This window comes from Heliangelus exortis, chromosome 1 (genome assembly GCF_036169615.1).
Source record: "Heliangelus exortis chromosome 1, bHelExo1.hap1, whole genome shotgun sequence".
NCBI classification, from domain to species: domain Eukaryota; kingdom Metazoa; phylum Chordata; class Aves; order Apodiformes; family Trochilidae; genus Heliangelus; species Heliangelus exortis.
The window spans coordinates 189849836-189875496 of record NC_092422.1 but is presented as its reverse complement, the minus strand read 5'-3'; the positions used below and the strand labels follow the sequence as shown (position 1 = coordinate 189875496).

Genomic DNA, 25661 nt, shown 5'->3' with positions numbered 1-25661 from the left:
TGACGTAGGTGAAGATCTGACTCTGCCCTCATACTCATCTCTTTTTGAGAGATTAATAAAAGCTGAGTCAAACCTGGATCACAGTGACCAGGAATTGCAGTAAAAGTGCTGGAAAAAAGGTCACTCATCAAATAAATTAGAAGTGGGAAAGAAAAAAAAAAAAAAAGGCTCTGTATTGGAGTTCGAAAAGGTAGATCAATAGGGACAGGAACATTATGTGCTAACCACGAAGAGCGCTGTGTCTGTGCTTCTGGGCTTTGCTGGTTAGATAAGATGAAACAGAAAGAAGGGAAGAGACTGGAAGCAGCAGGAAAGTGAGCAGGTTTGGCAGGGATGCCAGGGTGGCAGAGGACTCTCAGTGCCTGAAGCTGTAAAACCCGACATTAGGAACGGGTAGCTGGACATTACCAGGGAAGGGGAGACAAAATCCGGACTGAAAGGCAACATCGAGGGAGAAGTCTGCATAATTCTGGGGATAATAATAATTTTGAGTCAGGCCACAAATACGCTGCTCTCCCATCCCACGGAGGGGAGTTGCTGTCATGATCTGGTGAGGAGGCGAGTGGTCCAGCACACAGCCCACCGGGAGGAATCCCACCCGAAGGGGGGACACGGCCATCCTTAGCGCCGGGGGATCAGGGCGATAGGTGCAAGCATCCCGCACCGCCATGAACCAGGATGGGGAGCGGCGGTGCCAGCATCCCAGCTGGGGATGCCGGGGGCTGCGGGCCAGCATCTCGCAGGAGGGCCAGGCTAGGAGGATTGCCTCCTTCTCCCCAGTACCGCTCCCACGCCGGCAGCCGGGCTGGTCCCACCGGGGGATGCTGCTGTGGTGCTGCCCAGGCATGGCCGGGAGGTGCCTGCGGGGCTTCACCACCCGCTGCCGCTTCCACCCCAGAGCCTTTGGAGCTGGTGGGGAGATGCACCCAGGAGTGTGCAGCCGCGCTCCCGCTCCCTCTCCCTACGCCGGGGCTGGACAATCCTCGGCAACATGCGCCTGCGCTGCCAGCTTGCCTTCCTCCTCCTCCTCCTCCCCCTCCCGGCCCCTCCTCTCGGCTCTGTCGGTACCGGCGGAGCCGGCGGGGCCGCTGCCGTCCGTGTCAGCCCCGGGGTTATGCCCTGCGCAGGGCCAGGGGCAGCCCGACCCGCCGGCTGCCTCCTGGGCAGGGAGATCTCCGGCAGGAACAGGGGGCGGTGAACCCCCGCCTCTTTCCCCCCTTATTCCCCCGCCCCTCGGGCTGAGGGGAGCGCGGTCGCACCGCGGCGGGAGCGCGGAGGATGAGGATGCGGCGGGCCGGAGCGGAGCGGGGGTACCCGGGCAGTGCCTGGGTGTGCTGCTGGCTGCTGGGCTGGCAGGCGGCCGCCCTACAGCTACCGCCCTGCCAAGAGGTGAGATTTTCCCCATTTTCCTCTTCTTCTGGGCTTTTCCTTATCCATTGCGGGAGGGGAGGGAGGCACCGATCACCGATGTACTGTCTCGGGTGGAGGAAGGGGGTATCGCTCGTTGTTGCTGCTCTCCAAGGGCTGTTCGTGGGTTGATAGAGGGGTCGGACCCGCGGAGAAGAGCCCTCCACCGCCGTGTTGCCGGCGGATCTACGAGGCGACAGGCACCACCCTCCTACCCCCACCCCATCACGCGTGGAGCGACCCCCTTAGCTGCTCCCCCTTCTTCCCCCACCCCAAGTTCTCGCCGCTCCCTCCGGTGCGTGGAAATAACGGAGCTCCCCTTCCAGAGGAGGGGGATTTGGCTGACCTCGCTGCTCCTCTAACTACCGTGTTGAATCTGTGCAAAGGGAAGAAGAGTAGAGAGGGGGGGGAAGTGAAGCTCTCCCGGATTCCCCATCTCAGCCCGGGGTGTCCTGGTGTGGCATGGGGAGAGAAAGTTTCTGCCTTTCTCCTACTGTAAAAAACACACGAAAGAGAAGGGGGTCGGGAAGTCGGTGTCCTGGGAGCAGGGACTGCTCCTCAGGGCTGTGCGGGATGACAGAGCTGAGGCTGCCGGACCGGGGTGCCCCGCTCTGGGCTGGCTCCGGGTAGCCCAGAAAGTCCCGGTGGAGCCGTCTCTGCTCCTGAGTTTCCATCCTCACTCCTAAATGCAGGTAGATCCTCTCTGTTACTTTTTAAGAGCAACTGAGTCTTTCTTGTGTTTTAAATGTAGGTGTAGGGGTGAGGAGGCTAGGTACCACCTTCCCAAACAGGTCTCTCTGGCCGGGGTACTGCTTTAGCGAGCAGAAACCTGCAGGTGGGTCACTCTTCTTTCTCCAGCCCCTTCGAGGGTGCTCCGGGAACAGAGCTTCCTCATTTCTCCTACTGCAATTGTACTGTTTAGCAAGAAATAATTTGTATAGCCTCTGACTGGGTTTGGGATGGGTGACTACAGCCTGGGCAGAGCACTGGGCTAGTGAAGGGTCCTGATCCATTCTAGAGGGGTATTGCAGTGTGGGACCTCCTCGGCTGGGAGTGCAGAAGCCCATGTCTCCTCCCTGTGTTCAGACGACATCCCTGAGTCTGAGCATAGTCCCCCTTTGCCTGTTGAATCACTTTCTGTCTTTCGAGTAGCAGAGCCTCGGTGAGGGAGCTCAGTGTTAGAATTGCAGTAGGGGATGTGTGGGATACCCAAATTGGTGACTTTTTCTCCTAAATGTTGGTCATCCTTACAGCTGGAGATTTATGTAGCTGTCTCCTTTGAAATACCAATCTCTGTATTCAGCTAGTGAAGGGATACAGTACTTTCTAGAGCTGGTCTCATACTAAAGTCTTTGCTAAAAAAAAAAAAAAAAAGAACCTCTGAAGATAGTTAAAAGTGACAGCTGAATCTCAGCAGAGGTACCACAGATGTGAAGCTGGTATCTTGAGCATTGCGTTCTCAAGGATTGCCTTAAGATGTGTGAATTTTTTTCTGAGCCCCGTTTGTCTGCCCCTTTTGATTTAGACCTGAGTGCTTTTGCTTTCTTTTCAAAAGGATGGACAATGTTGTTTTACTGTAGTTTCACTTAAATACTTCTTAAGACAGAGACATCCCTCTCTCACATGGTTAAAAAGCTGTACGTTACTTGTGCTAATATGTATTTGCAGACATGTGATAGTATATTCCAGGGAATATAATTACAAACATGTTTGGATGTAGGGGAAAAAAAAAGCTTGCAAAGAACCAGGGTAGCAGATTAGCTGCTTTACAAAAGTAAGAACAAGTTAATGCTTCATGTAAAACACGGCTAATTCCTGACTGCTATGCATCAGTCTGAAAACTTTGACATTTGCCCTAATTCAGCCCAGTTCGAGTGATCTGCTTGTATTGCCATTGAAATCCCCACAGCTGTCGTTGTGATTGACCCGGTGTGGAGAGCCTCAGGCAGGGATGAAGTCGTGCAGTGAGAACTCTGAGCCTTTTAGAGGGGATTGCAGTCCTTTGAAGAGTTGATAATGGTCTTAAGTGTTTCATGCCCAAAAGGATTGAGAAGCACAAGGTTTAATGCACTGGCAGGTAGTTCATTTGGAATCTACAGAGGATTTTTCCTTTAGCTGCACTGTTTTGTTTCCTCCTTTCTTGACAGCTTGTTTTTTCTGTCTCCTCACTGTTAAGAGAAATACAGATATCTGCCAGTTTGTGAGATTTCTGTGCCTGTACAGCATTGGGAGCAGTGGGATCTCTCTCTATGCCTGAGGTTGCATGGTGCTCTGATAACACAGATAGTAAAAATAAAAATGTATTGAAATGTCACTTTCCAGAAACCTTTTTGCCATTGTTTTTTTTCATCAGGGACTGTAGTAGTAGTTCAGCACACTGAATTTAGGAAAGATATGTTTGTGATGCAACCCAAATGTACAAGCAGCTTGAATGAATGTTCTCTTGAGTTTCTGGAGTAAATTGATAGAGCCATAAGCTTCTGGCATCATTGTGTTTGGTCCAGGCTGTGATGTCCATTCACATTATGAGCTTTTGCTGAAGCAATGCCAGCAGCTGTTTGAATGTGAGTTGGGTGCATCTGCAAGAGATGGAGGCAGGCTCTGGGCCTGGGTGGCTGGGGTACTCCTGGGGTGCAGGAGCTGAGGAGACCCACTGTTGTATCCTCTGCTTCTGGGGACTTGGTAGCTTGAATTAAGACAGTGGTAGGAGGGTAACTTCTTGGTAACTTCTGCTTTTGCCAATGATGAGCAGGGTATTAATACAAATATTTTATCTGTTGCATAAATTGTGAATTCAAATGGACTTGATGACACCCATGTTTTTCACTTAAATGCACGTTTAGCTTCCTCTTTGAGATTTGCCCAAATGTGAACAGATTTTTCTTTTTGGATATTTTAACTGATACGCAGCCTAAATGGGTCTTTTCTTCATGTCATTCTTTCTGTTGCTTTTTCATCTGACTCTTCTCTCATATCCCATTCAGGCAAATTTTTTGCAAAGACAGATACCAAGTATCTGACCTGCTGGCAAAAATGTTTTCTTTCATATACTCTGCTGGACTCCCAGTTACTGCATAAATTGAGAGCAAACAGCTGTGGTTTGGATACAGGTAATAAATGTGATGCTGCTACATTGGAAGGTTCACCTGCCATTTTAGCAGGAAGGTAAACCAGTATTGAATTATAAAGTGAATAGAAAGGGTAATGCTTCTGTAAGAGAAAGATTTTTGTACTAGTTTGCTGGAATATTTCCAGAGAAGATAAAAATGGCAGAAGAAACTTACTGGGACAATGAAAAAAATCTTTTATAAAATCGCTTGCAAGACAAAGCCAAGGAAGTCTTAAGGAGAGAAGGGAAGCACGAACTTGAAACCGAATCAAGTACAGTAGATTAAATAAATTGAAATAATGTCTATTTTCACAATGAGAAAAGGTAAAAAGTGGGATGTGTCTAAATTAAGTGTAAAGCATTTAAATTATATTAGTATAGAAGATACTAGGTACTAAAATAAGCAGCTTAGGAAGCAAGGTGAAGTTTTATCTTTCTATGTAAAGGATGGAGAGGAGAAACATGTCAGTCTTGGAAGGATGTTATGTGAGGCAGTGTGCCTGTCATCAAACACACATGGCAGGAAGACAGGGGGATGTCTACAGGAAGGCATCTGGGTATCTGATACACTCCTGTGCTGTAAGCAACCTGTGGCTGCTTTGGAAAAGGATTGGGGCCTTTGTGGATGGCTCTGCAGAGACAGCCCCTGTGCTCAAAGTTTAAAAAGTTGGAGGGATGATAGGAAAAAAAAAAGGAATAAAACATGTAAGAGTGTTTTTGTGCCTTTAGTACTTTGGAACCATGAATGTTCTCTGTTCTTTTACTGGTTAATAAGAACAGAGTGATCACAGCAGAGGGTGGTGCTACCTAAGTAAGGGAATGACTTGAGGGAGGAGGAGAGGGAATAAAATGCATTAATATGCAGGGTAGAGAAGATTAATGAGATGCAAATCTTTAGGACAAAGTAGAAACAAAAAGGTTTTATGTGCATTTGAAAGGCTAAATTCTAGTGCTGTTAAAAGGTAATACTTTTAACTTACTTTACATGTAACTGTAAACAGCCTCTAGGATGTCTTGATCTCTGGGATTCATTTAGCCTCTATTGGTCTTTAAATCTCTGAAGGGAATAGCTCATTCCTAAACATTTAGAAAGGAATTTTCCATCTAAGTAAGTTTGCTCACTGTACTTATCAGTACCTTTGTCCCTTTCTCTGAAACATCTGCACTGGATATTTTGGCAACAAAGCAGAAGGTATCTGTATCTGCTGCTGGGGTGATCCTGTGCTGTGTTCCCTGATTTCTAAAACGATCTGATCGTGGAAGATCTTACACTCTTAATTTTTTAACAGTGCATTGTCAGCAGAAGAGACTATGGAAAGATTTCTAGACAGAGAATATTTTTATCACCTCTTGCTATGCAGACTGATGTCTTTGAGGTAAAAAGAAAAATGTACAGCTTCCATTTGCCATGATGATGGATGGTCATAAAGATGAGGAAAGAGGAGCCAACCGCATGACGTGAAACTCTTGACTCTGAAGTCAATGGAGTAGAAACAGGTGCACAAAAAAAGAAAACAGGTGCTGAGACACAGGTACTACAGCAGAAAGCATCCTCTGCAGCATGGAGGCAGAACAAGATGGAAGGTAGGGAGAAGCACAGGAGAAACTGGGGAGTTGTCATAATTTGACACCTGAGAAGGAGGACAAGTGGTGGTGTAAAAAGTGGAAAAGTCAGCCGTGGCCATTCTTAGTGATTCAAGAATAAAAAAATTAGGCTCAGTGAAAACTGCTTCGCAGACCATAAATTCAAAAGAGCAGACATTAAGCCAACACAAGATTGCATTTCTTACACCATCAAACACCACTTGGTCCTTCAGGTACCAAATACTTGGTACTTTGATATTTATCATCTGTAAGAAAGACCAAGATTTTATTGTTTTCTTTTCCTCCCCTCTTTGTTCCTCATAGCTTGTGCAGATTTAGAGAGGGTGAGAGAGAGGACAGGAGCTCTGCTGGGATTCCTGGCACATCCACACCTGGCTCTGGTGGGGAACATCAGTGAGCTGGATGCTGGAATGGGTGTATGCAGTGATTTGGGTTGTCAGCTGCCTCCTCCAGGCCACACTTCCCACCAAGTGTTGGCTGGGAAAGCTTTAGCAGCTCTATACCTAGCTTGATGCTGGGCTGGAAAAGCTGGAATTACCTGAAGGGAAATCCTTGCCCGAAAGTCTGACCCTGTGCTCAGTGAAGATGTTGGCAGGGCTCCTACTGCTTGCAGAGATTATAGGGCAGAGCTGAGGGTTACTTGCAGGGCAGTGGGCAGACCCCATCAGAGCAGCTTCCCCTAAGTCATGTGTGTAATTTGTTATCAATGCCTGCTGAAGGAAGCAGGAAGCACCAGTTAAAGTGCTAAAACTCTAAAACTAAAAAAAAAGTGGAGAACAGGTAAGGGTTGGTAATAAGAAAGGCAGCCTTGAACCCCTCATCCCTGGTGCCTTATTTTCTTCAGGATGATCAGCCCCAATTCTCTCAGCCTGTCTGCCAGACATCACCAGGTTCTGCTACTGCAAACGTCCTGTGCTGGTATCGTGTGTCCCGTCTCACTCCCTCTTGGTAAAATTTGATCTGGAATATCCGTTTAGGTTTAGGTTTTGGTCTTTTTGGTCTTCTGGTTTTCAGTCTTTTGAGAATCTCTGGTTTTGAAGAAGAAGGAATGGCTAGAATCCCCCTTTTTTTGACAAACTTTTTGTTTGGTTGGTTTTTTTAAGGAAAAAAAAGCAACTTTCAGTTACAAAACATTAGCCCTACCTAGTAATGACCTTGTTTCAGAAGCATTGTGATGCTCACTTTTATAAATAGTGCCAGACAGTAATTGCTGTGTGCTTGGGACAAGGGCTCACAGATGATTTAAGATGATCCAGGATGACACATGCAGCCAAGCTGCCAGCTCCCCTGCACGGGTGCTGCTGAGCCTGTCACTGTGTGCTGAGTCAGAGCAAACGTGGATTCTGCTGAAAGTAACCTGCCAAAAAAAAAAAAAAAAAAAAAGGTGAGTATTTAGCTGGGTGAGTGGCAGAGATGATTCAGTGTTTAGTCTTTTGCAGGGTCAAAATAGTGTAGGAGGCTTTGGAGCCCACCAAGCATAAGGCTGGTCCCCTCTTTTAGTTCTAGAACATAAAATTCTGGTTGGCTACAGCTACCTTGGATTTGCTGTGAGATAATAGAAAGTGAATTGCATTTCCTGGTGTAGGAAGAAGAAAATGAGAGGTGCATGTGAGCTGAAGGTGTGAATGAACTGGATTGTTGCTCTCCATCGTGGAGGTCTGTGCTCTGGCTTCAGAGATGCAAGTGCCCTCTCTGTGAGAGAGGGATATTTGCTGGCTTTAATATATGTTTTCAATGAGGAAAAAGTAATATCAGATGACAGGCTATCCCCAGCTAGAAAATGTATTTGACAGGGAATTTTTACTGCTACAAAGAAAGGGCACTCATCCTATTTCCCCTTGCTGATGTGGCATTAACCTTGCTTATCTCTTAGTGCTTTATGGTAAAGAAGCACAACACATCACTTAGGTGCTTTATGCTGATATTTGAAGATTACTGGAAAGTACCTGCAAAAAATGTTTGGAGCTTTATTATTTGGTGGTGAAAATTCTGGGAAGCTCAATTTTCATTTAGATTTTTTTTCCAGCTTAGGGGTACAAATATTTTCCAGGAATAATCCTCAGGAAAGTGGTTCAGGGTGTTCGGGATCAGTGAAAAGGATGTGCCCATCCTTCCAAGTATAGGAGCATCAGGAGAAGAGATTCATGTAAGCAGGGGGAGATGGTCCATGACACTGGGGAGATCCCTGGGCCTTCTCTGATTACCAGGGCAGCTGCAGCCAAGAGAGCTATTTTCTGTAAAATAATTTCCAGTGGGGGTTGCTGATGCAGATTTTATAATCCAATACGATGAAAAAAGCTTCAGGGGAAAGGGTGAACTTCCCTCTGAGGTTGTGATTGACCTAAACATGCTTAGAGGTATTTTTCATGTAATGAATATGGTCAGAAAGTGGAGATGCATCAGATAATCAAGTTAGAGGAAGAGGCTATGAGGAGTGCAAAACCTGGAGGTTCTATTAACTTAATTGCTGCTGGCTTGATAAAGTAGAGTATAAATTAAACAGTAGATGAATCAGTGTCTAAGTTGATCATACTGTCCCTGAAAAATAAAATGCACTGAGGTGGCAACTTTTAGCAGCAAATTCAAGGGTAAAGGTGGTTTAGATCTCAGCTGTTGACTCTTAAAGTGTTAATTTCTTACAGGGTTCCTTGTGGCGTGTGAAATCCTTCTGGTTTTGTACTTACTCTCTGAAGTTTCTCAAAGGGAGATCTTGACCCAGGCTGCCATGTGTTATACACACGTTGGGCTGGTGAAACATCTTTTGAGAGGCTTATGTCAGAAATGGATGATTTCCCATCTTTCCCAGGCTTTTATATCCATGGCTCCCTCCTGCTGGCAGGTCAACACTGCTGATCAAATGCTGCTTGTTTCTGGCTTGCTGCTTTTTATCTCCAGCTCTGTGGTTCCTTAAAGCAAACGAAAGAAAAAGATTTCCCAAGACAGTTCTTCTTTTCTTCTCTCTTTTGTTTGGTCTTATTTCATCTAATTTTTAAAAAAGTTCAGACTTCTTTCGAGAGGTAAGAAACAGAAGGGCTAACCAGACTCCTTTATAGCAGGATTTATGCTTGCAGAGAGGGAATGTGAGCTGAGGTGCATCACAAGGGTGATGGCTGGGGTGAGGCTGCTGGGTGGAATTGGAGCAGGTGAATGATTTGACTCTTCATGCTGCACCTTTGTTGGCAATCCCTGCCCTGCAGAGCTGCTGCTGAGCAGCTTGTCTTGCCTTGTGATGCACGTCAGGTGTCCTGCTTAGGGAGGTAATGGCTCCCTTAGAGCTGCTCAAGCAGCAGCTGGACCCTGGCCAACTCTCTCCTCTTGCAGAAGACCAGACAGGGTGGCACTGTCAATTAACTCATGTACTCTGAATTTTTTTTGAAGTCCCCTGTGCTCTGTGTTAGCCTCTGGATAGCAAGAGGCAGGGGATGCAGAGGTGTTGCTCAGTGGTGCACTAAGGCAACATGTCCTGTTCATGTTCATGTCAAGGCATCCTTCTAGGGATGCACAAATAGTTCATCTGAGCCCTGCACCATTACTGAAACACATTACTGAAACACTGTGATCACATTCCTGTTAGCTAATAGGAGCCATAATGTAAAAAAGAATCAGTTCCCATATCTTCTTGTTTTGCAGTATTTTTTAAGCCCTACTTAAATGCTTGCTGGCTTTCTCTGAAGAGTCATTGCTTTTTAGTTCCACCTTTTAAATGAAAATAAAAAAGAAGCTGGTTGACAGCATTGCCCTCTCTCATACTGACCTTCTGATGTCTTGAACTGTTTTGCTAAATAAGGGAAAAGCCTCATCATGGGATTGTGAAGGAATCACACTTTCAATTGAAAAAAAAGAGAGAAGAAAAGGTAGGTTAACTACCTTTGTAGTATTAGAGAGAAGAGTTTGAAAATGCAAACCTTGAAAAGTGAGAATCTGGAAAGTTAAATCAGCTGGAGCTAAATTGCAGAGTGTTTTGAGGTCTTGTGGTGCTTAAATGAATCATATGAGTTTGATGGGCTGGAAGCAATGATGCCTGAGGTTTTGGGAGGTTTTATCTGTTACTGAAAGCAGAATTTGGTTAACAAACTTTGCCATTATTCAGCTTTAGCATTTACACTGTAGACTCTCTGATGGGGAAGCCCAGGGGTACCTCACTGGCCACCCCACATGCTGCAGATAAAGGAATTATTGTGCAATATCCTTCTTTCATAGGCAGTCTCTATCCTGCTAAACATGACAGGCCCAAAAAGGTCTGATCCTCAAACTGTCCAGGTCACCCCCAGGTTTGCTGATGTGCTCCCTGTCCTGGATCTCCCATGGGATGGGATGGGCAGTGGAAGCTGTGAATGAACTCCCACAGTAGTTCTCCAGTTAGACAGCAAAAGGGCAGTTTTGTCATGGGATTGCTATAGATGGGGACAGTTTCTTGGATACTGTAGGGCATGTAGCAAGGCATGTAGTACACTCATAGTCCATCAGGACTGCAAAAAATCCAAGTGTGAACCAAGCAAGTGTAGTGCAAGCATGAGATCCCGGTGTTGTGGAAGCAGCTGAGCACTGGGCAAAATCAGCATTTCATACCATGAATAGGACTTATCTCACTTTTAACTGTGCAAGTTAGGCTTCTGGTCTGACCTAAGCGTAGAGTTGTCAAGACAGAAAAAATCATCCTTCAAGACTGATTTTTCCCATCCTGAAATCCCAGTGTGATTTTTCTGCTGGATGTGCCCATTTTCTTCCACTGACAATGGAAGGACTCTGGCTTATGTCAGGTAGATGCTCAGCTTTTAGTTATCTAAAGTAAAATAAAATCAATCTGTGCCCATCAGTGGGATTAATCTTCACTGCTGCTGAATTTCATTTGCTGTTACACAAGCCATGAGGATGCTTTGCAGCACTCTGTGAGCTGCAAGGGTGAAGGAGTTTTACTGAGACTGGGACATGGTGGAGCTGGGTCTCTGCAATGACCCAGATAGACTGGAGACGGGACCTAAATCTTTGCCTCTGAGCTGCTGGGTTCAAGTGGAAACACAGCAGGAGCACAGCCTGGGCCCTTAGATCTGGAGAGCTATTTGTGAGTGAAGAGCTTTATTGTTTTGCCTGCAGTTTCCCACCAAAGGTGTGTGTGTGTTATCTCACACACAGCCCCTTCCTGTCCAGAGAATGATTAACACCAAGCTCATACCAGTGTTAATTTCTGTCCATGATATATGCAGGATTAAACCTACCATGTAAACTTGCATGTAATGATCAGCTTGTAATGTTTTGCAAGTGTTTGTCAAATGGGCTGGATCTTGTATTTGGATTTAATTTCCCAGTAGGAAAAGGGGGGGAGGGTGATCAGTTGATGGTTGCTTACAATGTGCGTGACTGCATTACCCGGGCAGAAAAACCAGCTATGAATGCATTTCTTTCTTCATCTTGTAGACTGGATCATATCTTGTGGGCACAATCAATAGCAAATGACAGCTGAGGAACTGTGCATGAGCAAAAAACTCTCATCTCTTGTTCTGCTTTTTCCCTGCTCCTGGGCTGATGAGTCAGTGCTGATTGATTTGACTGATACAGCCCTTTTGATAAGGCATTGCTCTGCCCTTTGAAGAGGCTTTAATGGTGCTGCAGCCAAAGCTCTGCCTACTGCTAGCACTCCCCAGGCTCATTCTCATACCCCAGCCCAGCCTTGGTCCTATGTGAGAGGGAAGCTTGTAGCTCCAGGCATCAGAGATGCTAAAAAATTTGGATTTGTGGCTGCCTAAAAAGCTGCCTTAGCCCTATAGGTTAATCTAGACTTCAGAAAGAGTGTGCACTTAGCAAGGCTTGGCTAAAGTTTGCTACTGGAGATAATTTTGTCTGGGGTTAGCAGCATGCATACACAGAATGTATGCTAGGACTCTGCTGAATGCAGTTGGTGGCTGAGTTAATGCTAAGGTACATTTTCACCGTCATTTGCTTAGGTCGGGATGCCTTGGACTGCCAGCTTGGTTTTATTTATTAGTTATTCTTTCAGTGGAAATGGACCCTGTGGGCTTGGAGGCAACCCAAGAGGGTAATATTTAATGAGGCTTCCTCATAAGAATATACAATTACATATTTTTCTTGTCAGGCTGTGATTTAAGGTCTTGCTTTGTTCAATGAAAAGTGTTATTTCAGACACACAATACAGTTAAGTACTCACAAAGGGCATGGTCCTTTCTTGACATAAGTGGTTGCAAGTCAGGCTGACGTTCCTGAGCTAAACCTCTAAAATATAACCTCCTTCTGATGTTACAGGTGTAATCAGTCTCTTTTTTGTATTTTTTCCCTAAAAAAAAAAAAAAAAAAAAAAAAAAAAAAAAAAAAAAAAAAAGAATAGTCATAAAAACATGGAGCATTCCCAAAGCTAAATATCGAAGATCCAGCTAAAAACCATAAAAAATGTCTTATTTGCTATGGGTTGCTTTTTTGTTTTTTCCTGTTTGAAAATATTCAGCCATCTGGTCAGCAAACAAATAAAATGCTTCACAAATTGGCAGTAAAGTATACAGTGAAAAGCAACTAATGAGGGAAAGAAAAGGTTTTCTGTATTTCTGTAGTCGGGTGGGCTTTTGTTTTGCAATTTTTTCCTCACACAGAAAACTCCAGAGTTAAATTCATATTTGTGAAAAGCAGAATCTGCTCATGATCTTCATGGAAGTAAATGCAGCTTTGGTAAAGCCTGAAGTCAATAAAAATATTTCTCTTTTTACTTCCCTCCAAGGATTAATTAGGCTCAGTGGAAGAAGCACACCTTCTCCTCATTATCCTTATTTTGTAATATTATATGTGAGTGTAACAAAGTCCTGGTTATAAACATATTTTCTGTCAATGTGACCTCTTTGGTTAAAATTCTATTGTGAGGAAATTATGGGAGCTCAAGTTCTAGTGCAAATAATTTATACTGACAGAGAAATGACTAATACCTGTAATTCTTGTCTCTCTTCTTTTGGGAACTATATATATTGGTAGAGGAGCCTTTGTTTTGGGTAATCCCTTCCACTTTGAAGGTTTATTTCAGGATATCTCTCCTTGGATGTACCTAAAACTCAGCCTCTGAGGGAGCCAGGGTCTGTAAAGGAAAAGTTGAGCTCAGAAGTCAATCAGGCTCATCCATCCCCATGGCTTGGGTGAGAAGCACCCCAGGAGCACCCAGACCTGGGGCAACAGCGACAAGGAAATGAGGGCTGGGTCTTTTCCCAGCTGCACCCTGCTCCTGCCCTTTCCGAGCCAAACAGATAGTGGAAATTTTTTTAGTTAGTGACATCTCTCTAGAAGAAACGGAAATGTGGAGCAAATGCATTGGGGAGGAAATTGTAGAGGAGATGACAGGGCAGAAAAATGATAGATCTGATGAACGAGCATCACTCAGACTTCCCTCTACTAACAGCGTTGTTCCTTTTCTAATATTTTGCTGCTGCCTGGTATGATATGAAAAGCTCCCACACCTAATGGAAAGTGATAAACAGCAGCAGAGGGGCAGGAGGGAAGCTTTGCAAAACACTTGTACATGTCCCTGGCTTTAAGCACATGAATAATTCCACTGAAGTGGGAAAACCAGTGCCAATAAAGTTCATTCTTAAATACCGTGCTGGGTCAGGGGGAGGGATTTCTGTAAATAGCTGGGGTGAATACTTTGACATAATTGAGACATATTGGTGAATTTAAACCTTTCACTTCCAGTAAAATGAAGAGAGGTGCAGTAATGAAAAAATGAATCGACTGGTGCACTTTGAAAATATTTCAATGTTAAGTCAGTTTGGTGCTTATTTCTTGTTGTCTGATGTGGGTTTTCATAAAAATGCTATTTTTATTCTGTATACATTCAGTGGACTTTTAAAGACTGACTGATGTTCTCCTTTTATATGGATTTTGAAATTGGTGTAGCAAATTGCACAAGGTGATGCTGTGGGACTGACTCTACTGCTGGAGAGGAAATGCAATTAAATGGCCCACATTGGTTCCTCAGGTGGTTATTTTTGGCTGTAGTTCAAGTCCTCGCTGGATTAAAGTGGACAACCTGTAAAATTGTATTACCTTTATACTGCTCCAGAGGAACCTGCCGGGAGCCTGTGAGCATGAGATGGGTGGTTTGGCAATAGTTTGTGAATTGAATCCTTGAAGATGTATCTTCCCTGTGGATATTATAGCAGCAAAATTTCAAATTAGTTCAGATCAGTGGCTTGGTGTGGTATTGGTCACAGGGAAGGAGATGGGCAGGTTCTAGGATGCACTTGCACGTGCCCAAAAATGCTTATGTTGCACTAAATGGTTTACTCAGATTGGAGGAGCCTTGTAGATAAATATGCTATAATATTTGTCTTCATGTTTGCTCCTTCTGTCTCATTTTTCTCAAATACACAGAGATATTTTCCCCACTAAATCTATCAACTCAGGTCCTCATCTGAGGTAAATTATTTTACACTATGCATCTGTTTTATGCCTAATGTAGTTCTAGTTTATTGACTTTACACTGTCTCAGAAGCACCTGCAGTGGGGTTTTTGATGTATCCTTTATTCTGGGAATATAAAAAGGGACCCAAATTTGTCATTGTGTCTTGCATCTGATAAAGAAAGGATGTAACAAAGCATTTCAAGAAGTGGGTTCACTTGGCTGGTGCTTGAGGAACTTCTGCAATTGGGTGCAGTGTTGGTGTAGGGGTTTAGAAGGGAGGCAAGGGGCAGACATAAAACCAAAAAAGTTGTCTTAGGGGATGGAAAACTGAGTGTCCAGGGAAGCTAGGGGAAAACTTGCACATCTGTTGAGTGGAGGCTTCCTAGGGCTGAGATCTGCCTTGAAGCAGCTGTCTCATCTGGTTGCTGTCCATCTCTGGTCTGAAACCTCCTGATAGCCTTGACTCCCTCACACAAAAAAGCTCAGCAATTTTCCCCATGGCTTTAATACATGTGTTGGGATACTGCAGGTTCCTTAGGTAATTGCCTTTTAGGGCTGTTCTTCTTGGCTGTTAAATAGTTATACCCTGAACTCTTTCTGTGCAGATTGCATTGTGAATAGGCAAGAGTCAGCAACATCTATACCCCCCCTCCCCCCCCATATCTCTGCTTTTCATTTACAAGGCTTAAGCCTTGAATAGCTGGGAATAAAACATCAAGGGTGAAAAGGAGGAGGAATGAATAAAATCCAGCATATTAAAGGTTATAATTAGAACTCTGATCAGCTTCAATACTGTCAAGCCTTCTCAACTGTAATAAGTGTGTAGCTCTGAATAAAAAAGCCTAACCATATTTGCAGTGAAACATGAATCTTGTTCTTGGAGAATGCTCTGGCTTATTACACAGAGTGTGTGAATTGGAGTCTGGTGCTCTGAGATCCCGTGGGTGGGTTTATCTGCTGTCCATATGCACAGGGTGTTTGCATAAGAGGTGCTATATGGGGGATGTCTGTGAGTAATGGGCAATAAAATTTACTTTCCTGAAAACAAGGCATGGTTTGTGTGCACGGAAGTGACCTTGTGCAAACAGTTCTCTGTTGATCTGGTAGTGCTGCTCTGTGAGTGGGGTAGAGAGCAAGCAAGGGGCACCCATCCAGCTGGGAACCGGGGCATCCTGATGGCAGCACAGCACTAGGGCCATGCCTGAGCACCTGGCATCTCTGAGCACTTTGGGGAGCATCTTTCACTACTACCCAAAGCTTTCTTTGCCACGGGTGTCATCATGTGGGTGAGCTTGGAAGAGCCTTTGGTAGACAGCATGGACATCAGCTGAAGCTGTTGGCTGAAGCAGGATGTGGAAACTCCTCACAGATTTAGTCAATTGTTCCCTTTGCAAAGCTGCTTCGTAGCATTGTGCTCTGACTGTTGAATAGCAAACAATAAAACAAGAGGATTTAGTGAGCTTTCTGCTTTATGGCTCTGTATGTACAAATTTATGTCAGTGGGGGAAGGAAAACACTATAAAATCAAAAGTATGAGGCACTACACCTCTTTTTACCTCCTTTTTTTGATATAAAAGAGAGAGATAGGGGATAGATTTCCAGATGCTAACAAAGCAAATACTTGATCTATGGGTAGAATGCTTAAATATTGATAGTTAAAAAGCTGTAGCCCATTAATTTTGTTTTTTATGAGCCTGCATAGGATTGTGAGTTCTGGCATTAAACTTGACGTTTTTTCCTTAAGCCTAACATCTCTGTTAATGCTTGATCTTTCAAGATATTTAGCTTCAGTATTGCAGGTTTAAACCCTGAGAGCCTACCTCAGCAAGGTTTTTAAGGGATTTTTTTTTTGGGTTGAGGTGAAGACGTGCCCAGTACCACTGTGACCCCATTCTCTGCTATCAACTCACACATGCAGTGACCTGAAAACCTTTTGCAACAAAAAAGAACAAGTGAAAAAAAAAAAGGTATTTAAAAATACTTCTATTGAATATTGAAATAGAGCTTTTGGTTTGGAAGAGGTAACCTCTGGAAAAGGCATTAGCATTGAAAAGTCTTAAAACAGTTGGATCTGGTAACTCTTGCAAAACTTGATTTTTGCTGGGTGGAAGCAAAGTGAGATGGAGCAGTGGGGTGAGTCACAGCTTTGCTGTCACAGATAGTGAAAGTATTACTGAAACTGTTTAGCCAGTTGCTTGTTTATTGAACTTAAACTATTACATGTGCATTTAAATGCTTGTGGTCAGTGAGACTCTTAGAAAAAACCCACAACCCGAAAAACAGCCCTTCATGGATAGCTCTAAAACTGAAAGATTTTCTTGTCATGAATAGTAAAAAACAGTTTCCATGTACAGATTGGAATGAAAAAAACGTGATTCTCAGTTTGACAAATTAACTTGGCTGTAAATATAAGAAGAAAATTATAAAAACTCATATAAAGCTTATTGCAGTTGATGGAAAAATTTTTTTTTTATGGACTGGATTAAATCTGCCCAAATATGACTGCTGGATGACTCAGTAACATTAGGACAGTGAAGATAAATGTATTTTTTAATGTCCACTATGTTCTTCAGTTTTCTCTTTCATCTTACTGTTTTTTTTCAGAAGATTTAGGAGCTCGCTGAAAAAAATATGATTTCCTATCACCCTTGTCTAAGATATTTTTGAGAAACAGTGAAGGTTTGCAGGAGAATCTGTTAGATTTTGAGACTGAAATGTTAAAACCCCAAAACTTAAACCCTGAGTTTTTTGGGTTCATCAGAAATGTTCTCTTGATCACTGGGAAAGCCTGGCAGCCTGGAGAGACACCTGGATCAAAGTGGGGTTCTCCACCTTTCTGCTGATGTAAATCTTAATTTTTGTGTCAGACTTCTAAGTCTCTGATACAGGCTTATAGGAAATTTGGGTGTCATAGGAGGGAAACACTGAGAAGCAGGGAAGTCTTGAGTTCTCCTTCCAAGCCGTGGAGCCCAATGGGTTGGAGGTGCCTGACCACAGCCCTTCTGTAGGCTGGACCCAGGTGCTGACATGGATGTAATGTCACCTTCCAACTGGCCCAATTTCTGGGCTTGTAACTTGCTAGTTGGCACTGTGACCTTTTATCCAGTGTTGCTCTTCAGGACATTTTTGTGTTTCATCACCTAGCTCAGCAGTCTCTCATCCCTCCTGCTCTTCAGACAAAGGAGCTTGATGGTTGTGATGAAGAAAGGGAAGTGATGTGATCAGAGGAATCATGAGTTTTCCTTTGGTTGTGGAGTTAATTTCAACTTTTATAATGACACTGAAGAACTCCCTGAGAAGGAAGAGTGGTCAGCTGAGATGAGGCCACGCTATGGGGTAATTAAGGTGTGAAGCAAGCTTTCAAATAAGTGTTTGAAAGGTCAACCTCTTCTGCCTGCTGAGAGTGAAATCACCAGGTTTTCTATTAAAGAAAACCCCAATCTTAATTAACATGTGCAAACAGCATGATTTTTTAAGAATATGAGTTGTTTGGCTTCCTTAATGTGTGAAATGGAGTGGGATTCATCTCTGAGTAGTGCCTCTCTGCTGGGCAACACTTTCATCTCCAGCCTGCATCCCACCCTGTCTCAGACTAAGTCCACTCTCCAAATGTGCTTATTGACCACTCCAGAAGTCTCACCACTCATATGGCTGAAATTGGATAAGAAGGATCCATCTCTTTTCTGCTGGTGTTCATCCAGCAAGGATGATGGACAGTGGGAGAGTTGGAGAGCTGGAGAAGTTGTGCCTGGGTGTTGTACAAAGGCTGTGATGTGTGGGTACATTCAAGAGCATTCTTTTACTCCTGGAGAGCTGAAACTGAAACCTGGTCTGGTGTGAATGGACATGAGGCTTGTCCCCTGGCTCTGTCCTGTCACTGAGTGGTGAAGTTGCCATCTCATGTTGAAGGATTTAATATTTGCTTTCCAAGAGCTCTTGTGCCAGAGACTGCCAGTGACACACTCCTGGGAAGAAAACTGAGAAGTGAGAGAGACTGAGCCAGAATGAATTCATTTTCATTGAGGTTAATTTTCAATGGGGAAGGCACTGAACTCTCTTTTGGAGTCTTTCAACGTTTGTAGAGCTTTATGAGGATGAAAGGCTGTGTAAATGCTTGGTGTCATGGCTCACAGAGACAGCAGATGATGTGCTGCTACCCTGTAGTAAGCTGATGTGCCACTGACAAGTCTATTATGAGTAAGGTCTGGCTGTGGTTTATGGCATTCAGCACCTTTTTACAAAGAATAAAGTGTTTTAAAGAATTTTGTGGAAAAACTGTGGCAAAATGATCACTCCAATTTCTTTTCTCCACACAAAAACCAATGCTAGTGTCAGAGTAACTGATCCCACTCCAAAGCAGTAGTTATTTAAGGCCAGAAACAGTAAAATCTGGCTTTACAAGCAAATCTAATGTGGTAGTTAGATTGCAAAACCTTTTGAGAAAGGTCCTCTGGATTAGGAAGATCAAGACCCTGGGTGGTTTAAGCTCTACAACTAGATGAGTGTGTGTCAGAAATACATAGGGTTGGTGCTGGCAGTCCTGAAAGGCAATGTCAGGTTAGCAAAGGTTAGTGAAATATTAGATGTATTCTAGGGATTGGAAAGAACATAAATTAAATGTGTGGGGGAACACTGACAGGTGACAACTGGGTTCATCATGTGCTGGCAGCAGGAGGGGACTTAGAGAAGGGAGAGGTAGGGTAATGTTCCCATTGTAGAAGCTGAAGTGCTCCCTCATTCTGGGGACTAGCTGGATGGAGGCTGGCTGGGCTGTTTTTTCCTCCCAATTATATGACTTTATATAATGAACTAAATGATATTATATAAAAAAAAAAAAAAAAAGTTATACAAATAGGCTATTAGTTCATGTGCTTCTAACTGGGCAGATCCTTATGGTTTCTCACTCTAAAGCTTCTCTGTATTAATCCAACAGATGCTGTTGGGTATCAAAGCAGTAGCTCTTGTAGAAAGGATTGTGACAAGCTCGTGGCTTCCAGCTGTACTGGCTGGAAAGGGCATCTCCACCTCCCTGCCAGCCCTCTCCCTCCTGAGGTTAAGGTGTGTGAGGGCTGTGTTGCTCAGTGATGCAAGTGAAGGAGGGATTTCATGAGCTGGTGGTTGTGCTGGGGGGAGAGAGGTGAAAAGGGATGAGCTGGGGTGAGTGGTAGGTGGGGAGAGTATTACCTGGGGCATGCAAAACACCATGTGTGATCAGAGGGTTTAAGAGCAGAAAGTCTTTGTCTAAAGGAAGATCCGTGTCATTGCTGCTGACCAATATTAATGGAGTCAGAGTCAGAGTTAATTTAAAAAATCATCACTGGATTTCTGTGCTATTGGAGAAAAAACTTAAATGACTGTAGACTACATGTGGAACCATTTCTTGGCTGTCTGTGGTGCATCTGTGGAGACCCCATCCTGCAATACTCCAGTGCATCACAGTAAGCTGTATGTAATCTCTTGCAGTGGCTCTGGAGCAGATGTGACTCTTTTACGTGTATGCAGTTGAAATTCAGAGAGATTTGTTCCTATTTGTTTCTGAAAAATGGCCATACCAGCCCTCTGCATAGTGATATTCCCATTTTCCTGGGCTGGGCTGCTGCAATGTGGTACCATGGGGTTCCTCCTTGCAGCTCTCCACCTGCCCATGTGGTGAGGAGTAGAACCAGCCAAGGCCCATCTCCTTCTCCTGCCTGCAAAGCTACATCTTCTCAGCACAGTGTCAGAACAAGATTTGGAGTTTTCTTAGGGCCTTTGACTTGGGTTGGTTATGGTGGATTTCTTAATGATAGAAAAAAAACCCCCACAAAACGATGTTTTTTTCTCCTCATCTCCAGGGGTCTTACAAAGGGTTTGATGTTCTGGTTTGGTTTCCATTGAAACAAGTGGAATCTGCTACTGATTGAAAGGAGAGTGGGCTTAGACTGGTATTCTAGTCTTATCCTTGTTTTTTCATCAGTTGTTAACAATGTGTCCTTAAGGTTTCTGAAACTATAGTGTCAAAAGGCTGCAGCCAGGTGAGAGTCTGGGTGGGAGCTATAAAATTGGGTGTTAGAGGAGGGTTTGTCTGGTGGTGATGAGACTGAGCTTTGTATTCCCTAATGGACTGGAATCTCCTGCAGTCAACAGGCAAAGGTACCAAGAGGTACAGGCAAAGATGGTCAATTTATGGCTTCTAAGTCTAAGCCAAGTATCTTGTGGAAAGTTTGCAGTTTCACAAGACACTTGAATCCTGTTAAAATATTACTGTATTATTTTTCATTTGAACGAAGCCCTTAACTACTGTCCCCATCCTATCTGGTTTTAGGACAAATTCTGAATTCTTTCAGAGTCATCTATTTTGAATTCAGAGATTTTAATTTTTGCCTTCAGAGTGAAGCAAATAAACCTGACTGGAGTTCTTAGGGAAATCCCGAGTGACTGAAACTTCTTCAAAACTTCCATTTTAGTTACATTTCATTGTGTTGTTGAATTTTAGCTTCAGCCATGCACATGTCTCCATGATCAACATTAAACTCTGTGCTGGGACCTGATGGGTGGCATCTCCTCACCACTCTCCTACCATCCTGGTGCTATGCCATGGAGACATGCTCTGCCCCAGGTACCATCATCACTTTTGGTATGTGGAGGAGCAGTTTTGTGCCAGTCCCCCTCAGCCCCAAGGTTTGGGTATCCCCATCACCTCATGGGACTTGTTAAGAAAAGAATTTGAGGGTTTATGTGCTTGGGGGCTACCTAAACACCATGTTTGCGTTGGAAGATCTTTGTGTTTTCTAAGTTCTCCAGCTAAGGGGAGAGGTAGTAATTCTGTACCTTGCACCTCCTCATTAGAGGATTAATTAGCTCTGCCTTTAAAGATAATGTTGACAGCCTTGAGGGCTTAGTCTCTAATTATTATGACCTCTTTGTTTTATCTCAAATGTTTCACCTTTATAATTGGGTAGCATTTTCCTGCCTTTGGGCAATTTCAGTGTCAAAGTTGTTATTTTCACTCAATGTTATGGCCTGATATAATTTCTCCCTCTAAATCTACAAAAGGGGAAAATTGACATCTCAGTTTCTCAGCCTCCTACGCAGAGTAGCACAGTATTTGCCTTTTATTCCCAGAGTAGCAGAGTTAGTTAACAGTGGTAAAATCTGGTCCTGTTTTCTGTTACTGGAAAAGTAATAAAAATAAAATGATAGAGGAAATTGCTTGCTTGTTGTTATTTTGCCTTTAGGATTAAGTGATGTGCTGTTGAAACTAGAGACTTGATGATGTCTGATTCTCTCTGTTATTGGATATTGTCTTTTGAATCAGTTTCTAGGTCTTTGAGCTAATTATTTTGAGGAAATATGATGGTGCTTGAGTGTTCGCTCCCTTTCCCTATGCTGGCATTTTCCTGTGAGGAGGGAGAAGACTTTAAAAAAGTCCAGTATAAATGCTGACCCAGTCTGAGTAAATTAAGAAGGATCTGGAATTACTGATAGGAGTGTTGGACTCCATAATCCAAGCAGGAAACAGGCATTCAAATAATTGCTTTGTGTGGATGCTTAGTGAATCCGTTCACCATGAATTCATAGTGAAATTTTAAATATGCCCTTTGGTGGCTAACCCTAAATTACTGCCTTAACAACTTTCCAATCAGTAAGGCTGGATAAAATGGTGTTAAAATATGTTAGCAGTTTATTAGTAACATTTCTTAGGAGCAAGGCTGCTCTCTCTCAATTGCCTTGGAAGGTCCCTCTGATGTTTTTGGCTTTGCTTCAGCCCCCTCTGATGCTGAAGGTTCTCTCCTTCTGGACCTGACTTGGTGTTGTGTCCAGGCATCTGCAGCCACATGGACACATGAGCTGCCTTGGGGATTACCAGGGCAGTGGGGATGATTCAGGCCACTGAATGTCCAGGGGACCTCAAGCTCCCAGCATGAGAGGGATAATTGGGGTCTGCACCTGAATTTTCTCAGGTCATCGGTGTATGGTTTGGGTTTTGCAACTCTTTGTTTTCTTTGACTGTAGAGGATAATGGATCTGGATGAAACATATAATTGGCTGAAAGTTAAGCAGCCTGTACACAACTGGGCCTTGCTTCTGAATTTGCCATCTTTCCAACAGTGAGGCATAACACAGAATGCTGCAGCACTTAATCATGGGTGTATCAGGACATCAGCAAACCTTGGTGTGCCTGTGTACTTACAGCTTGTGCCCTAAAAAAGACCTTCAAGAGAGGATGCTTTAAAGTTATTTGCAATGGAGGAATTTAAGTGGGAGGCTCAGTGATTGTCCCAAAGCCACACACCATCTCGAGCTGGTGGCAGATGGTGGCTCAGGAGCTGTGAGCCCTATTCCAGTGCTTGCTGTGGACAGTAAAAAACCTTCCTTTTCCTAATGCAAAGCCAAAGCCTGAAGTCTGTATTGTGAAAACTCCATGGGAGTGAAACTCAGGATGTTTATAAGCCAGTTATCTTCAACCCTCCAAGACATTTACTACAGAATCACAGCCCTGACTCACAGTTCTGTGCCATTCTGAATAATCAAGCCTGTGAAATGATGGAAGCATCTCTGATCACATAATTTCTTGTGTTCAGGGAAAAGCATACAACTAATATGTACTTTAAGGTGACTAACAGAACTACCTACAGCCCAAAGAACAATTGTGCATTTTCATTGTACTTACTCATGGCAGGACTCCTCAGGAAGAAAAATAAAACCATACAATGAATTAGATGGGATACTGGAGAAAAGTGGGTGGAAAATGACTCAGTGAATCTCTAGTTGTTACGACACCCAGATGTGCCTGTTGTGGACAGGTCTAGTAATTTCATTTGGATACATACTCATGAGTAATTCCTTACTCCCTCCTGCCTTGGAGAAAAGAGCATCTGCTCTCTCATTTATTATTTATCTGTGAGCAATGTTTTTCATTTTATTAGAAATGTCAAGGTAAAATGATATTTTCTGGGAATAGAAAAGGCTCTTGTACTTAAAAGGGTAATGTGTGCTTGGAAAATGTTAATAGATTTTAATTAGTGAAAATAATTTTTAAACTAGTGTCCTGCAGCAAACTTGAAAGAAATAATGTTTTGGAGGTGATGATAAAATTTGATAAAAATGCCATTATTTTTTTACAACCTAAGTGGTGATTTATTGGCAATTAAAGTGCATTCTTTTTATGTGGTGTAATACCATCCTTGTATGTTATAAAGCTCTTTGATTGTGGATGCACATGAAATGTAATGTGTAGGAGGAGATGCACTACTACATCATTCCTCTGCTTTGCACTTATCCCTGTCTCACATTTGATCACTTCCCAGTCTGCTGTGTTGATTTCTATCTGTGATTAAATTACCAGCAGCAAATTCAATTTCTGAATGGGTGTGAGGTTGAACATGTTCCTTCAGTGGTGTCTTCCATGGTATTGCAGAGGAAAGCAAGGGAGCAAGCAAAACTGTCCAGTGTGGGATGAGTTGAGGAGGGAATCATGAAGCTGATAAGGAATCCTACCAAGGGGTGAGTAGCCCTGCAGACCTCAAGAGAAAAACTCCTGAATTAATGGGAAAGGCATTTGTCTCTGGGATTTGGTCTGTGCTCCTTTCTCCAGGCAGCAGACTCTGGCAGGGTGGATGCTCTCCATGCCAAGCCTTTAGTTTCATGACGGAAGTACCGGAGCAGGGCACTGGTAGAAGGGATGCTGGGTTTTGTGTTAAATGTCATCTGGGGACCAGATGGGCAGGATTTGCCCATTCATATTAGCCTGAAATTGCTCAGACCCTCTGGTACTATAGACAGGCCTTACCATGTGTTTTCCCATTTTTTTACACGGCCAAAGGGGAGTCCACCACCGGAGGCTGTCAGCTGTTGCTAGATAACCCAGTTTCACCATCAGTAAATCTTTTAACAGTTTTTAAAAAGAAGCAGCTGTAGGAAGATTAATATGCTTGAAAGTGTCAGCTGATGAGAAATGGTGTTTTTCAGCAACTCTGGCTCACATGGGTAATTTCTCTGAAGCCAGTAGGATGACTTGCTTGAGCAGAGGCCATCAGTCATTGTGTCTGGGTCGTCACGTCCTTAATGAAGCACATGGTGCTAAAGAAAGGTTGCTGCTGCTCAGGGGGAGGCACAGCTTCAGGCTTCCTCTGTAGAAGGTGGTGTGGGCAATCTTCACTGCTTGGTAATTTCATCATTTTAGGAAACATGACTCAAGAAATTGTTTCTGAAAAACATTCCCATTATATTTTTATTTGGATTAGGTAAGATGTTTGTAGGTCAGTGGGAAGAGAGTCTCCATTAGCCTAGAAGCTATGTACACTCTTGCCATGAATAATAATCTGCCCTAGTCATTTGTAAGCCAGGGACCAGGTCTTTGATGAATTTCACAATCTAACACCACTGATTTCAGTAGCCATAATTTTTTCTGCAGGTTCAAATAATGAAGATGAATTGGGATATAGTGAAACTGTTACATACAGCTGTCTAAAAGGAAAACCAGGGCTAAGAAACGCACCTAGCTCAAGTAATTGTAATGTTTCCAAATGTCTTGAGATTACTGCACATGAATTTTATTCTAATTGCAGTGCATTTTCCATGGTGAGATACAGGGTGGGAATGGATGGAAAAGGACCTGCAGCCTGAGTTGTGCTGCTTTTATCATTTAATGTTTTTTTCTCTGATGATCTAATTGAATGAATGTTTTGATAAAGGGTGATTTGATAAAGGATGTTGCAACATTGATAGCACTGAAAGGATGCTTTCCTATGAGCTGTGCATGCAGCAGGACTTGGAAAATCTCCTTAAGCAAAACCCAAAAGATTGACCAGGACAAAACTGGACTGCAGAATATGGTACATTGATGATCCTAGTCATGACAGGAAGCTGAACATGAGCCAACAGTGTGCCCAGGTAGCCAAGAAGGCCAATGGCGTCCTGGCCTGTATCAGGAACAGTGTGGCCAGCAGGTCCAAGGAAGTGATTCTGCCCCTGTACTCAGTGCTGGTGAGGCCACACCTTGAGTCCTGTGTCCAGTTCTGGGCCCCTCAGTTCAGGAAGGAGATTAAGGTCCTGGAGCAGGTCCAAAGGAGGCAACTGGGCTGGTGAAGGGACTCGAGCACAGATCCTATGAGGAGAGGCTGAGGGAGCTGGGGGTATTCAGCCTGGAGAAGAGGAGGCTCA

General features: G+C 43.6%; 1 protein-coding gene across 1 annotated transcript in view; it reads left to right on the top strand.

Moving 5' to 3' along the window:
* Positions 1 to 1036: 1036 nt before the first annotated feature.
* The window catches only part of ELAPOR2 (endosome-lysosome associated apoptosis and autophagy regulator family member 2), a 101167-nt gene continuing 76542 nt past the window's right edge, over positions 1037 to 25661 (top strand). Inside the window, exon 1 of the mRNA XM_071734061.1 lies at positions 1037 to 1389. Within this exon, the coding sequence (XP_071590162.1) occupies positions 1279 to 1389 (111 nt within the window). The 5' untranslated portion in view covers positions 1037 to 1278. The remainder of the gene's footprint in view (positions 1390 to 25661) is intronic.